Source organism: Triturus cristatus, chromosome 4_1 (assembly GCF_964204655.1).
Source record: "Triturus cristatus chromosome 4_1, aTriCri1.1, whole genome shotgun sequence".
In the NCBI taxonomy this organism is placed as follows: Eukaryota; Metazoa; Chordata; class Amphibia; order Caudata; family Salamandridae; genus Triturus; species Triturus cristatus.
Genome location: NC_140585.1, coordinates 292,443,117 through 292,459,637, shown reverse-complemented (window position 1 = coordinate 292,459,637; position 16,521 = coordinate 292,443,117). Strand labels below are relative to the sequence as shown.

General features: G+C 43.5%; 1 protein-coding gene across 2 annotated transcripts in view; it reads right to left on the bottom strand.

The window, feature by feature from the left end:
- Positions 1-16,521, bottom strand: part of TUBA8 (tubulin alpha 8) — a 122,086-nt gene that overhangs the window by 28,294 nt on the left and 77,271 nt on the right. For both annotated transcript variants that reach the window (XM_085652110.1, XM_085652109.1), the window contains exon 2: positions 4,802-5,024. In XM_085652110.1, the coding sequence (XP_085508236.1) occupies positions 4,802-5,024 (223 nt within the window). The remainder of the gene's footprint in view (positions 1-4,801; positions 5,025-16,521) is intronic.

Sequence of the window (16,521 nt, the reverse complement as noted above, 5' to 3'; positions counted from 1 at the left end):
AGACGTCGAAAGCACCCTAGATGATGATCCAATATAAGCTTTACATGTAGCCCGATTCTTTGGTGAATTTGTATCACCTTTATTATGCATTCTATCATTAAACGCACCCCCATCCATATCTACTTCCTTCCCCTTTCACACCTTTCTCCTCTTCCTTTAACACTATGCGTTTTTTTTCTTTTCTTTCTTTTTAGTGCATTTACCACTTAGTTCAAATGGACTATTTTTATTTTTAATGAATGAGCTACATGCCCAGTGTTGTTCTTCAGGATGGTGCTTACAACTCATCACATGCTCTCTCATTCCTTCTGGTTATATGCTATCAATATGATTCTTATTTTTTATGCTTGTCACTGCTCTTTTTACCTCGTGAACTTTACTGTTTTTTACAGAATTTGCACTTTTTTATTTTTTATTCACAAATCAATAAAATTGGTTGAAATTCAAAAAGAAAGGTATACGAAATGCTACATTGGAAATCAGAGCGTCATTTACCTGCGCTTGCATGGGTGTGACCCACAAACATATTTCACGCAGTATAGTGCAACAAAAAAGAAAATGGCGGCAACCACCAATATTTTGAATGTGCCGATGTTATTCCATGAATAGGCTTTGAGATCATTGAGTTAGTATAAATTTAGTATACAGTGTAACTCCTAATAGTACATTAGTAAATTAGGCTCATTAAGTTAAATAAACTGGAAAACCCCATTCATCAACCGATTGCTACTGCCCAGGGTGGTGCCACCTCCGATCGGACCGCTCCAGGTTAACAGTGGCGCACGCCTGTCTGACACGCATACACAGAATGAACCGTATGGCGCCCATGTACTCCCCTCTCCTGCCGCTGGTGGGGTTCCCCAAAGGTCGGGCACACTACGCGGAGCGGATGCTCCACATATGGACAGAACACTCACTGACGGACGCAGGCACACTGTACCTCAACGGACATCTGCAATCCTTCGCGACACTTATGGACGAATTCGACCTCCCCAGAGGACAATTCCTTCTACACAGACAGCTGCTTGCAGACTGCCGCAAGTTGTGGCACACGATCGACACTGAACCGCCCACACACCAGGTAATTCATGTACTATTGCAGATGGGCCCAGGGCGCCACCTAATCACTTGGATATATAGAGCCATACAAAGCCTTAAGCCACCCACTCTTGCACCCCTTTCGGGAGAAATGGGAAACGGAGTTTCGCAGACCACTTCACGACAAGGAATGGACTCACGCCCTCAAATTCCCCCCAAAGTGTCCCGCAACTATAGGTTTAAAAACATAAAACTGCACATTTTGCATCGGGCATACCTCACCCCTGAAAAACTACAGCAGTATTTCCCAGAAAGCGCCTCGTTCCAACACATGCTTTGGGATTGTCCAACACTTCGACCTTATTGGGAAACGATTCACACCACCCTCCGGACAGTAACGGGACTCCCAGACCTGCACACATGGGAGGCTAGCACTCTTGATGTTTGCAAACGTCGCAAGACTATGAAGGTGGAGATGCGCTTTGCGTCCTTGGTGCTTCTACTGGCTAAGCGGTGCATTACTATGCAATGGAAAGCACCGGGGGGTCCCCCTCGAGCGGCATGGGTGGGAGCGGTCAAGAAGTGGTGCGCAGCAAAAGAAGAGGTACTCCGTGCGGAGGAAGTTAGGGGAGCCCGTAAGCACCCTATCTATATGCCGTGGGACATGTTACTCCACTCCTTCGTGCAGGAAACATCGACGGCGCCGGGGTCCCAGGCTACCCGTTCCCCAGTGGCACACACGACACCTGTAGCAACGCGGGCTGATTCTTAAAGGGGCTAGGTGCTCGACAGGTCACAGCAGGCAGCTAGATGCATTGCCTAATGCACGACTCTCCATACTCCCCTCCCCCCCACCTGCGGGTGCCTAACTAGACACCATGCAAGGCTGACATACACAGGCGGCCAACACCAAATGGAGCAATGTACGACACAGTGTATCCCAGTTCAATTTCCCACGTTTGTTCCAGTTTCTGTCATTTCTGGCACATAACAACCAATATCACATAGGGATAGCCACGAGAGTGCACACCACATCCCAGCATAACACACAGCCACCTTACATGAACGCTGACACTGCCTCGCCATTCGTTCCACAGTAACACCACTAACTTGGGACTACGATGGAGACCATATGACACGATGTTATCCAACCTCATGTAAGGATGCAAAATGAATGTGATACACCTTCTTGTATTACTGTCACTGATGTGTGATGTATTTAATCAAAGAAAATGGCAATAAAAATTATTGTTTAAAAAAAACATTAAGTTACATAAACTGGAATTAGCAGGTTTTCTCTGACAATTGTATTTCTCAGCTCTGCAGATTGGGGTTTTCTATGTCCACTGCTGAATTACAACCTCTATTGGCTCGCAAGGTGAGAATATCTCTCAGTTGGTCGAGCATGGTCACATTTTTTATTTTTCTGGTGCCCCTTTGGTGTTGGAACCTCATAGTCTAGATTCGGGACATTGGGTGGACTTAACGTGCTTGGATATCAAAATTGGTCTGTTGCAGTCACCAGTTCTTTGGGCATTAAGGAGCCACCAGGAGAGTTCAATGACTAAATATTAGAATCTACTAGTCACAGATTTAACACTTATATTATCTGTGGGTCCGTATTCGCTATGGGCTTCTGTTGGGCATAGTTTAGTGATATCAGGGAAGAGAAGACTATAGGTTTTCCTTTGGAGCCTGCGTTGCTGGATCCTAAAGCCATGCCTGGCGGAGGCCCAAGAAGGCCAGTATAAGATATTTCATTAGTGCAGGGGAGAGTGTTCCCCAAGCAGTCTCTCCTTCATGTGGCTCATCTGTATTTCATTGTCATTGTTTTGTTCCTCTGGAACTGCTCCTTCCCCCCCGAAACCACTGGTCCTTACTAAAACGTCCATCGTGGCGTCTGTGCCAGGGTAGGAAGGTCTTCGGGCAGGTAGATGAAGGCTTCCTTGTCTGGGGAGAGTTGGCACATTTCCAGTCTACAGGTTAGTCTTTTCAGGACACAGTTAAACACGCCTCCCAGCTTGATCCCAACAGGAGAGGATTCAGGAAGCATGCAGCCTCTCTTTTAGGTAACACTGAAAAAGGTGTTTGTCAGGTCATGGGGGGCTGCTCTATAAACCACTGGTCCAACAAAACTAGTACTTACATTCACTGATAAGCTGGGCAGACGTCCAGTTCCTAGTCTCCCCAAGGTCTAGTTTCAAGGTACTGCTGGGCAGGCAACCATGAGCAAGACATAATTTGCATTGTGCCCAAATTTAAGCTGTTCGATCTGGTTTGAATTCGATCTAGTTGTATATTCCAGTTCCTAAACTTTGCATCTGACTAAGAACATATTTTAAGGGGATCTGACTAAAAGTAATGGGATTGGAGGATGTGCCCAGATAACGGGGAACCAGAAAGGTAAATGTTGAAACAGCTAGAGACAATGGCTTGGGAAGGAGATGGGAGAAGGCTAACTCGTGAAACAGGCAGAGGCATAAAATCATATCTAAGTCTAGGAGAGAAAGGGATAACTGGACCCGCTGAGCGGCTTTGCCCGAGGAACCTCAGGATCTTAAACCAGAGTCAGAAAGCGACATATTCCCAAATGTTGCTGATAAGAACCATTCTGCGATGAAAGCATCTTTTGCGTTATAGAATTTATAAAGGTTGGGGGAAATGAAAATCTACAGTTCATTTTTGCATAAATATCATCAATTTTCTTATTATGTATGTTATGTTTCGGGCTGTATTTGTCCGCATGGTTGATACAAGGTGCAAATGCGGCATCGGTTCTTCATTGTTTAAAATGTTTGAGAGAGAAGCCAACTCCAACAGATACTGCAAACTGTTTGAACGTAGGAGTGAAGGCTTTCTTGCAAATTCATGTCCATTCATAACCTTCTACTATGACATGCATAGAGCTATTTCTCCCTCTACCTACCCATTTCTTCAAACGGCTCTAGCTCTGACATTCACAACTGCTGTTTCAGACAGGAAAATACAGTTGGCTTTGTGCTTGATGATAGGTGATGAGCGGCAGGGTAGCTACGACAGATTATGACAAAGGAAATTGAGGAATGTTGTGATTGGCTAAGGCGTTGATGCCTCAGCCAATAGGAAGGCCCATTTTGCTTCTTTGCTTTAGGGCCCAGGATAACCCTGCTGAGCCACTGTTTGGCCCCATTAAAGAAGGGAAAAGGTCTTCATCCATGTGTTTGACAATGTAGAGACAGCGACCATCTGCCAATGGCCCCGGTGGGATATTGCTGGAAGGCCATTTACTTGAATATAAAGGAACCCAAATGTTACAACCTTAGACATAAAAAACGAATCGAGTGATTGGAAGGTGGGATTGCTATGTGTCCCTCCAGCCAACTGCACTGTGAAGCGGTGCTATAGCAACTAATATAGCTTCTTGGGTAAATTAGCTGCCATATTAAATTGAATTTAAGGCGGTTACTGTTGGTGCTGAGGAGGCACTTATTGCTAGTCTGTGTGCACTAAGAAAGATCTGTAAGATAACATAACAACATATCATAACATCTTAACATAACAGGACTTACTTAGACCTGATAGCCATTGCCCTTTTAAAAATGAATTTTTTCAGCTGAGTAAGCTTCTGGTCACAAAGACCTCACATGTTTATCCCAAACAGAGAAGCCTCTTGATCTTGCCACAAATGAGAAACAGGTTTTGCCATGGCCACCATGATATTTCCTGAACCTCCACTAACAGACGCACATGCATCGCTAAACTCTCCAATCTCTACCGAACTTACCTACAACAGTGGGCTCCAGGTCTACCATCACCGCCCGCGGCACATGCTTCCCCGTGCCCGTCTCGCTGAAGAAGGTGGTGAACGAGTCATCCGAGCTGCCAACGCATGCTCCATCACTGAATGTGCCATCCGGACGGATGCCATGCTCCAGGCAGAAAAGTTCCCAGCATGCATTGCCGATCTGGACTCCTGCCTGCCCCACGTGGACGGAGATGCACTCGCGCTGAGGAAAGACAAGAGGAAAGCTGTAGAGTCTCATGGCTATCAAGACCGTGGCAAACTACAAACCACGGCTATCTTACCATAAATCTTTCAGTATATGTCTCTCTACAAGTAATGTTATAATGTAGGTTGATGCAAGTCAACCAAAATCAAAGTGCAGTACAATACTAAAAGTATGTTAGGTTATTAAACATTTAAATATCATATTCGGAGTAATCTGCATACTATTAAATCTTTTAAGGATTTTCTATTACTATATACTAAGAATCTCATGTAACTTAAGCAGAATTTAATGTTACTAGAAATGACTTATTTGGACTCTGCACAAAATAAACAATCCATAGGATTGGAACGGCAAAAAAGAACATTGTAAATAAACAGAAGCAGGATTATTTTTGCAAAGATATTTTATTTATTTAGTTAGTTTTCGTTTTTATGAAGCATAACTTAATCGCTGTATTGTGCTGTACAAGAGATAAGACTTGGGTTAACCCCTTACATAGGAACAACAAGCAATGAAAGCAAAACGGTGAAACGAATAAGACAGAGACAGAATAGTTCACAGAGGAATGAGAGCAGAGAATAAAAGAAGAACGTAGCAGGGAAATGTGGTGGGGCAGTGTAGTGAAGAGAAAGGAAGCAGGCAGGCGGTTTGCAGATTAGAAATAAAGAACTATAAGGGAGACGGTTTAGGAAATAAGAATAAGGGAAAAACCTGAGCTGGAGTGTAGCCCAGAGTTACATGAAGAGTCGCGCAAGAGATAAAGTTTTGCGGGTTGTGGTAAATATTTCATTACCGGTACTATTTTTTATGCGGTAAAGTCTAGTAAGAATAACTCAGTAAATATAAGAGGCAGAATCCGTGGTATTAGAGGTTCTAAAAGGCTTTATTCCTCTACAAAGGAAATACAATTCTAATTGCAGGCTTCACACTCCATCACCATGAGGGTTCAGGAAGGAAGGCAATACATTATTGACAGGTAATCACTTTTATAAGAAATGCATTATAGTGTAACAGATGCAGGAGGCGTAACAGTTGATAAGAGAGATAAAATATGCATACGTAACCAAAAAGGCGGACATATAGGCGTAACTTAGAAAACGTCATTATACATGATGTCACAAGTGGGTGGATCCATAAGAGAATCCTGCAATATGAGCAGAAATATTCGGCAGAGATGCGTGCGCAGCCGCATGACGTGTGATTGACGTGCAACTAGAGGGTGAAGGGGACTTGACATTTAGCTCTACATGTGGAGACAGAAGTCTGAGGGGTCATGTCAACCTAATCCCAAATCATATCTAATATCTTATGTTTAAAGAACTGTATTATCCAAAAGGAAAGGCCTCTCGGACGGAATCTATTCTATACTGACTGTTAGTGCGTGTACGAGCGTCTAAGTGTCTACATGAGATGCGAGGGGGCAGGAATCTTCCATGGTAACAGGGGCTATGAATTACTTGCACGAGGACAGTGAGGCCTGGCCCCTTGCACGGTAGCTGGAGGAATGTTTACCTAAACTACTAGACAGGAATGCATCGGATGAGGAGCGAAGGAGATAATCTTGAAGGTGAAATACAGTTTTTGGCAGGCAACAGGCTGGATCAGGCATCGTTAGCCGCGCAGGGAGTAGGACAAAGTTCATGGATACAGATGCAGGCTCGGGCTGGAGCTTTCAGAGGCAGAAAGCAGGAAAGGCTTGATGGCAGAATTCAGGGCCTACTCGCCTGAATCTGTAAAATGTGGAAAGTGAACCACATAAAGTCGGTGGCCTTTCATACTTAGGAATGGAATATCTGACCCATTCATGGTGGATCTGAAAGAGGACATGTTGACGGTGGACGCACATGTATTTGCGTCTTCAAAACTGGAACTGGAGGGAACATACATGTACTTATAGCATGCACATGGAGCCGTTGGGGTCTACGATAGGGGACATAACTGATCACAAAATTCATATTTCCTCATTCCCTCCTTGTCCCCTACGGACCCTCAGGAGATATCGATCTTCATCAATCCATCGATCTGTTCATATAGCATCATTTGTTCTTCTTTCTTCTTCCGGGATTTTGAACGAAAACTTGGAGGTGGGATACACGATGTGGCACACAGGCCACAAATCGCTGGCCCACATTGTAGACATAAGCAGCAACTGAATAGTATGAGAAAGCCAATACCTAGGAAGGATAGGATCCTCCATCCCCAGGCGGACAACACGCTCCAGAACGAACCGGACCAAGTCCAGGTGCCTGGACTCTGGTGTATCTGGCTTATAATCTTATGAAGACGGGTTATGGCTTTATATACTGACGGTGAATTTTCTGGTATGAAAATGCAGCAACTTGATCCGATGACCCTACAAGCTCCGCCCCTATCGGCCAGGATGACGTCAAGGACAAGACGATTTTGAAGCACAACAATCCGCATAGCAGACTGCTCTTCTGTTAAATTGCCTAAGGCGGAAGTAGTCTCGTTTACTACTGCTTCAAGGGTTCTAGTTAATCTACGTATCAGTTTACTATTAGTGACTGTTCCTATATAAGGAAAGAAACCTTTATTGAAATCTGTGTATTGCTCCCATGCTGTTTCAGTGTAATCGACAATCGGGAGATCTCTCTGCTGTCTATTGTGTACTAAATGGGTATTTCTGTGATAATCAGGAGGAGCTAGGAAAACAGGTGGCAGAAGGAATGCTATGTAACAGGTACCATCCCAGTCTAGAGGTAGACATATATATGCGGTTTGGCCACATATGAAGTAGGAATGACGGGAAGCTCTAAATGTAGATTTGCCTTGATCACTGAATTTTATTACAGTGGTGCATTTACTATGGCCCATGTGTATGGAACCATTCTTTCTTACACATAATTCCCCTTTAACTGGGAATACTGACATAGCGGGCAAGATTGGTGTGGCTTCGGATTCAACATTCAGGATCATGAGGTTAAGTGTAAAATTACCTAATCCATATACTTCATTTTCTAGATCAGTTCCTGTTCTTTTGGGAAGTCCCTCCTTGTTAGGGTAGCAGACTTTAAGCAAAACCAGGTTCAGGTTTCCCCATACCCAGTTGTCTTGATAAACTGCGGAATTTGAATCTAGGGAATTAATCAAACTAAACCATGCTCCACAGGAGCCATTGTGTGTGAACGGATACGGAAAGAGGGGCAAAACTCCCTTATAGTTCTGATAGGGAGGGAGTCGGCCACATATCCAACAATTTGTAGCATTGCTGGTCTGATGGGAATGATGTAACATACTAATGAATGTGTTGTTGCGCAGCGCAAATCTATAGGACAACTCATGCGGAGGTAATTCACTAAAAGAATGTTCAGCAGTAACATTGTAAGCACGTTTAGAAATAGGGTAATACATATGCAGTAATATACTAAAAATGATGATCAGAAGACTTAGAGAAAACAAAATTAATAATGTTACTGTGCAGTGACTACGAAGTGATTTACAATACGCATGCTTTTTAAGCTGCATCTGTTGATTTCTTTCTCTATTCCGGTCTAGAGGATACAGGTCAGAGACAAATTCAACCGATTCACCTTGGAGAGGACTTAAACAATCAAATTGTCTGACTTGCTAGACCTTAATTTCAGTTTATAAAGTTCCGTTTTCGTGGGTTCAACCAAGGGGAGCTTTGAGTCTGTCTGTGAGGAAATGCAGGGCTGAATGTTCACACTGGACGGTAGTCCATAAAATTTCTTGATATGACTCGAGTGCAACCACCCTTTACGTCCCTCGATCTTCATGGCTGTCCTTGTTGCTAGTAGAACAAGTTTTGGCGATTTCCACCTAGGCTCCAGTTGGGTCTTCCGGTCGAAATTCCGTACCAGAACCAGATCACCTGGAACCACGTCATGGGGCTTCACCTCAGTGTTATCGGGAAAAGCTGCAGCTACCTGTGAACGACAAGATTGTAGTGCAGACATCAAGGAAGCCAGGTAATCTGTCAGCATATTACAGTCAACATCAGTGATTTTGCGAGGTATAGGCGTCCCCCACATATTTGGTGGTCTACCGAAGATCACCTCGTACGGGGATAGCCCTGTTCGAGAATGTGCTACCATTCTCATATAAAAGAGTGCAACTGGTAAGGCTACTATCCAATCGACACCTTTTTCTCTACATATTTTGGACAATCTAATTTTCAGAGTTTGATTATGGCGTTCCACGAGACCTGCTGCCTCAGGATGTCGGACACAGTGGAATTTCCATTGGTAGCCTAACAAGAGTGAAACGTGTTTCATTAGTTCCGATGAGAATGGCTGGCCGTTATCTGAGTAGACAACACGTGGCAAACCATACCGTGGGAAGAATTCTCGAACTAACTGTTTGGCAGTAGTCGGGGCAGTGTAATCTGAAACCGGGTAGGCTTCTGTCCAACGGGAAAGAGCACAGACAACTACGAGAACATATTTGAATCCTCGACATCGTTCCATCTGGATATAATCCATCTGGAGGACTTCAAAAGCATGATCGGGAGGTTGAAATCCACCCTGCTCTACGGGGATGCTTTTACCTGGATTAAACTGACAACATATCATACAGGTACGTACTTTCTGTTTGGCTGCTGCTCGCAAGTGTTTGTTGAACCAAATGTGTTGAATACTGTCTAGCATAGCTTTTTCTCCTAGGTGCGCTGGACTATGTATTGTGTTAATGATGACTTGAACCATGGAATCGGGAAGAAACCATATAGATTTTTCCTTCGTCATCCATCCTTGATCCGTTTGGATCCCTCCTAATTCAGTCCATTTCTTTATTTCTTCTGGTGTAGCATGTGTCTGTATGTCAATTATATCAAGGGCGGGATCCTTAACTGTCATGCAATGTGTTGGTGTCGGAACTATTGTCTTTGTCGCGTCAGTTGTATGAGTCTGGTTCTGAGCAGTCTGTTTAGCTGTTCTGTCAGCTAGGTCATTACCCTGAGAAATGATATCGGTAACTTTTGTATGAGCTTTGCATTTCATAATCGATATTGCAGTAGGTAAATGAATCGCATCTAATAGGGCTTGAATGAGGGGTCCGTGTTGGATGTGGGCACCATGAGAAGTTAGATAACCTCTCTCTCGCCACAGCACGCCGAAGTCATGGACGACTCCGAATGCATAACGTGAATCTGTGTATATGTTGACTTTCTTATCTTTTGCTTGAGTACAGGCTCGTGTCAGAGCGATGAGCTCTGCTGCTTGAGCTGACAAAATGTTAATACAATTTGTTTCAATGACTTCAGTGTCTGTTGTGACTGCGTAAGCGGCCACTAACTCTCCTGTACTTGTTCTCATACATGAACCGTCTACATACAATGTCAAGTCTGGATCTGATAAAGGGATATCTGTCAAGTCTTGTCTGGGTTTTGTCGTGATAGTAATGACTTCAATACAATCATGTGCTAATGGATCTGTTCCATTTACTGGCAAAAGCGTGGCAGGATTTAACGTATTACAACGTCTGATTTCTATGTGTGGTTGAAACAATGTTAATTCATAACCGGTGAGTCTCGCTATAGTCAAGTGTTGCGTTTGTGTGCGGTTCAAGAGAACCTCTACTGCGTGTGGTACTTGTACTGTCAATTGATGTCCTAACACTATGGCATCGCTTTGTCTGATTGCTAAAGCTGTTGCTGCCACTGATTTCAGGCACGCAGGAAGAGCCTGAGCTACTGGATCTAATGTACTAGAGAAATAAGCACATGGTTTGTGTGATCCTGCTTGTTCCTGAGTGAGTACTGACAAGGCAGTACCTTCGCGTTCTGTAACAAATAGTGTAAACAGTTTATTGTAACATGGTGTTGCTAAAACAGGTGCTTGGCATAAAGCTTTCTTTAAGCTTTCAAAAGCATGTGTATGTTCTTGAGTCCAAGGGAGGACAGTCGATGTGGCGGCCTCCTGTGTTGTCAACTGAATGAGTGGTTTTGCTAGAAATGCATATTGAGGGATCCACTGCCTACAGTATGAAGTGAGGCCTATAAAAGCCCGCACCCCCTTTTGTGTCTTGGGTGGTGGCATGTTAGCAATTAACTGGATGCGGTCGGGTGTAAGCTGTCTTCCCTCCTTGGACAGCGAGTGCCCAAGGTAGACAACTCACGGGACACAGAATTGCAGCTTAGAAGGGGACACCTTGTGCCCCTTGTCGGCCAGAAATTTTAAAACCGTCAGTGACGCTGTTTCACATTCAGGTTCGCTTCGGGCGGTGATCAACAGATCATCGACATATTGAAGCAAGGCAGTGTTGACTGGCATGTGGATACTGTCAAGTTCTCGTTTTAGTGCTTGGCTATAGATGCTGGGGCTTTCTGTAAATCCTTGAGGTGCGCGTGTGAATTTAAAACTTCGTCCATTTAAACTGAATCCGAACAGATATTGACTTTCCGGATCTATTGGGACGCTAAAGAAAGCATTCTTGAGATCAATTACAGTGAAGAACGTTGCTTCTGAATCAATAGCAGTTAGTAGTGAAGAGATATCTGGGACCACAGGGTATTGTGGTACAATACATTTATTTAATTCGCGCAGGTCAATAACTAATCGATATACTGGTGGTGCTTTTGGATCCGTTCTTTTAAGAATCGGAATTATCAGGGAATTGCATATATTGGAGTCGGTTTCTACAACCACTCCTTGTGCAATGAGTTCGTCAATGATTTGCAGCAAAGCCGCAACAGCATCTGGTGGTAACCTATATTGTCGCATTCGTGGTAGTACTACTCCTGTTTTTAGTGTGACTCGATATGGTGTAATGTTCATGCAGCCAACATCAGTGGGGCCTTGTGCCCATAAATGCGTAGGTAAACTCTGCAGCCGGTGATCCATGTCTCTGGACACGTAGTGACCTTTAAAATCACGTAAAAATAATCGTACTCCTTCCGGAGAACAACATATTATAGCTCCTAGAGCTTTCAATGTTTTTATACCTAACAAGTTTTCCGGACATGATTTAGTAAGCAATAAATCTGTAGTACGTGTCAATGGACCAACCGTAAGTGGAAGAGGCTGTGTAACTTCATTAATGATAGGCTTTCCTGAGAATCCAAGGGAAATATTCTGTGAGCCTGAGAGGGGTGCCCCTGGAACTTCACTGCGTCGTATAGTTGTTCTGCTTGCCCCTGTATCAAGTAAAAACTTTCTGTCTTCCCCTAATAGTTCACTATGTACATAAGGTCCCTCTTGATCTACAGGAACCTCAATAAGGGGTAAGCCAACTTCCCTCTCTAGGCTATTTCATGTGTATCGTTGATAATCGGGATAATCTGCTTGTGCATACTGGTACATCTGTTGCGTTGTTGCTTGTGTGGCAGCAATAGGCTGCGCTGGTGGTGGTGCTACGTTCTGTTGTGGAGCTGCCTGTTGCGGAGCTAATTGTTGCGGAGCTGACCTATGTTGTGCATGCTGAGGAATTTGTTGTTGATTCTGATCCTGTCTAGGTGGACGTGGTCTTTCTTGTGTTCTACCTGTGGCAATATTATGTTTCAGGACTGGACAATCGTGTATGTAATGACCTTGTTGTTTACAATAGTTACATGTCCCTTTCGTTGGACCTGCGGAATCACCCTTTTGATGACCATCAGCTGGAACTGACTGAGCAACAAGCATTTTCATTTTTTTATCTTTCATACGTCTTTGTTCATGTTCTTGTTCTTCTCTAATTCTATTGTGGTGATATTGTAACATCTGTAACATCTGTGACGGGGTGTTACCCTGCCAGGTACTCTCAAATTTCAATATTCTATTCTTAACTTGCGGTAGGGAATTTTCAACTAATTTTGTCACAAACAGATGTGGATATGACTCGCTACTTGCTTTTATGCCACTATTTATACCAAAACATTTTTCAAATCGGGAATAGAAATCACTAGTGTCTTCATCTTGCTTTTGTTTACAGGCTGAGATTGCACCCCAGTCCTCCTTTTTCGTAGTTAATAAACGTGGTAGTACCTGCACTAATAATCCTGGTAATGCTGTAGTCTTTTCCCCAAGCCCTGCTCCTGCAGCTCGGGCCTTTTCTTCGTTTTCTAATGCTGTCCAATCTATCTTTTGGTCTCCCACCTCCCATTCCTTTTCCTTGAGTTTCTCGTAAACACCGGCAGGCATTAATACTTTTAATATTTTCATAATGTCGGGGTAGGTATACTCTCCCATGAGTAGCATGTCTTTTATCTCACGGTGGAAACCTGCTGGATCCTTGTCATGGCTGGGTACTACTTTCTTCATTTCTAATAATTCGATTTTAGTTATAGGCGTGTACACAAACACGCGTGTAAAGTTATTACCTTCACCTCTGATTGGGTGCACTTCGCGTAACGGATTCAGTCTATCTATGTGATACATTTTTCTTCCCATAGTGGGAACTGGGACGTGTTCTGGGCACACGAAAGTTATATACTGGTTTCGAAATTCTAGAATTTCTTTAATCAAATCAATACCTGACCCTCTCCATTTATTCGTGAGTAGTTCTATCAATATGTCAGGTAAGGGTCCTGGATCGGAGTGTTGGCTTTTATATAATATAAGGAGGTGTTGAATCATGTATATACTAGCTAAACGCTGTTCGTATGGGGTAAGATTCAGAAACGTGTGTGCTAGTGCATCTTCACTGTATTTGTCGGGACAGTCGGCCCGTTGTACTGCTGACCTGGCTAATTCTTGTTCATCCATGGAATCGAGCATATGGTACCCCCTTCGATCTCGGAGTAATTTATCAGCGGCTTGGAATAGGTGTTCAGGGGACCTTGTATTTAACATAGGGGTTTGGACATGTCTATTACATTCTGGACGTATCGGACATATCGGATCATTGAAGCCTCTAGTATTATTATGGGGTCTTCCTCTACCTACGTAAGCTATCGTTTCTATTTGTTCTGATTCTTGCTCCTCCTCTCCCTCTGATTCAATTCTGTCTGCTTCTCGTCTTTCTTTATGTATTCGTTCTACTTCCTTGCGGATCTTTCGATACATGGCGATTATACACGCCTGTTTATCATGTTTCTCTTCTGATATGTTCTGACCCCATTTGGCAAGTTTTTGCATGGTATCATGATCTGCCCCAGGCCTGTCTTGGTTCCTGATCACGCAGTTTATGAAAAAACGTAGTAGTTGTCTTTGTACATCCACTTTCTGGTATTCCATAGCTTCGTTAATACTTTCTGGGCCTCGCCCTGTTTGGACAAAGTGATATATATTGTCTAGATGTTCAACCATTCCTGGTATCGTCATTAAATATAATGTAGCTCGTCGTATACGTAGTGATGATATTAGCAATCTGTCCTGTTTACCTGGCACTGGATCGTATCTACAATCCACAAGATGTTCTTTAAACATGTCGGATGTCACTAGTTGGGGTGTACGTTGGAGTGCTAAATCTCTAAGGGTCTGTTTATTTCGTGGCGGTGTGGCAAACATGTCTGTCGTACCTCCTGTAGCACCATCTGAGGTGCTGGGCACGAAAGGATTCGTTGGGCGTAAGATAGAAATTGTAGATGCGGGAAAAACAGTAGAAACGGACGGACCTGTTGGAACTAGTGCAGGAGTTTGTTGCTGCGGAGATACAGACGGATGCTCTTGGTGTTGAACACCATCGGCAAGCGGTGTGTGTGGTATGGTATTAGCATACTCGGGAGCTATGTCATCTAAATAGGAGGAAAGGAAAACATCCTTTGCTGTTTTAGGATGTGCTTTTATCGGGAGCAATGGAGGAGTCAAGTCTTTTGGTATTTCCGGGGTAGCCTTAGGTAATCCTTCGGCCAGAAGAGGATACATACCATTCATAAGAGTATTTCTTTGTCTATCTACTTGTTCTGTTTTTACTCGGGTACCTTCCTCTATTAATAAATTTTCTCGGGTTTTATTTGAATTCTCCCTACCTTTCTCTTCCTGTCTGAGCGCTTTTTCTGTACGTCTATATGATTCTTTACGCCATAATTCAATGGCATCTTTCTGTGACTGTCTGGCTTTCTTTTTCCATAATTCTTCTTCTACTCTCATGATGCAATCTGCATCCCAGGTCCCCGCTGCGGGCCATCTTTGACTTTCTGGTAAATCTTTGGTGTAGTCCACCCATAAATCAAGAAATAACACGGCATCTAAGCCATGTTTATGATACATAAAGTATCCTGGAGTATCCCTAGGTGGAATGGGAACAGCTTCTTCGAGTACCCCTTTTCTAGTTTTGATCTGTCTTAGTTTTGAAAAGAACGGCATTTTTGATCTGGTTACTTTATTTTAAACACACTTAATACAATAAACATAATAATGAACAATCATTCACACCACAATGTATAGAACGTATTAAAACATTTAACATTTAACATTTTAACGAGTAATGATGACTAATAGGAAACTAGTTACTGACATAATACTAACACTAAATAATACTTAATTATTTGCAAGACATACTAGATATACTGCTAAACAGTACAGATACACTGCTGAAACAGTGCAGACCGGATTTGTGTACCCAAACCCGTCTTGACCGGCACAGATTATGTGCACGTTTAAATGCCTCCCCGGCAATGGTACTCACCGGGTAGCGCGGAACGGAAGGCCTCGGAACTGAACTGAAACTGGACCGGACTGGACTCGACTCGTCTGGACTCGGAACTTCGGAACCTGGTGGGCCTCTGTATACCTCGGATCTTGCTCTCTCAGCTAGGCTCTGGTCGGGATACTTCGCACTTCTCACCGCCTCGTCTGGGTGTTGATCGCAGCCTCAGTCACCCCCGCTTGGCCGAAGGGAGATACAGGAAATCCTGCAGGTACGCGTTTTTGTCCGTTCAGCTGTGGCAGGGGACCGGGCCTGCAACGCACCTCCGGCGCGTGAGATGAGAAAGTGTCCCTATTCGGGCGCCAATTTCTGTGGTAAATATTTCATTACCGGTACTATTTTTTATGCGGTAAAGTCTAGTAAGAATAACTCAGTAAATATAAGAGGCAGAATCCGTGGTATTAGAGGTTCTAAAAGGCTTTATTCCTCTACAAAGGAAATACAATTCGAATTGCAGGCTTCACACTCCATCACCATGAGGGTTCAGGAAGGAAGGCAATACATTATTGACAGGTAATCACTTTTATAAGAAATGCATTATAGTGTAACAGATGCAGGAGGCGTAACAGTTGATAAGAGAGATAAAATATGCATACGTAACCAAAAAGGCGGACATATAGGCGTAACTTAGAAAACGTCATTATACATGATGTCACAAGTGGGTGGATCCATAGGAGAATCCTGCAATATGAGCAGAAATATTCGGCAGAGATGCATGCGCAGCCGCATGACGTGTGATTGACGTGCAACTAGAGGGTGAAGGGGACTTGACATTTAGCTCTACATGTGGAGACAGAAGTCTGAGGGGTCATGTCAACCTAATCCCAAATCATATCTAATATCTTATGTTTAAAGAACTGTATTATCCAAAAGGAAAGGCCTCTCGGACGGAATCTATTCTATACTGACTGTTAGTGCGTGTACGAGCGTCTAAGTGTCTACATGA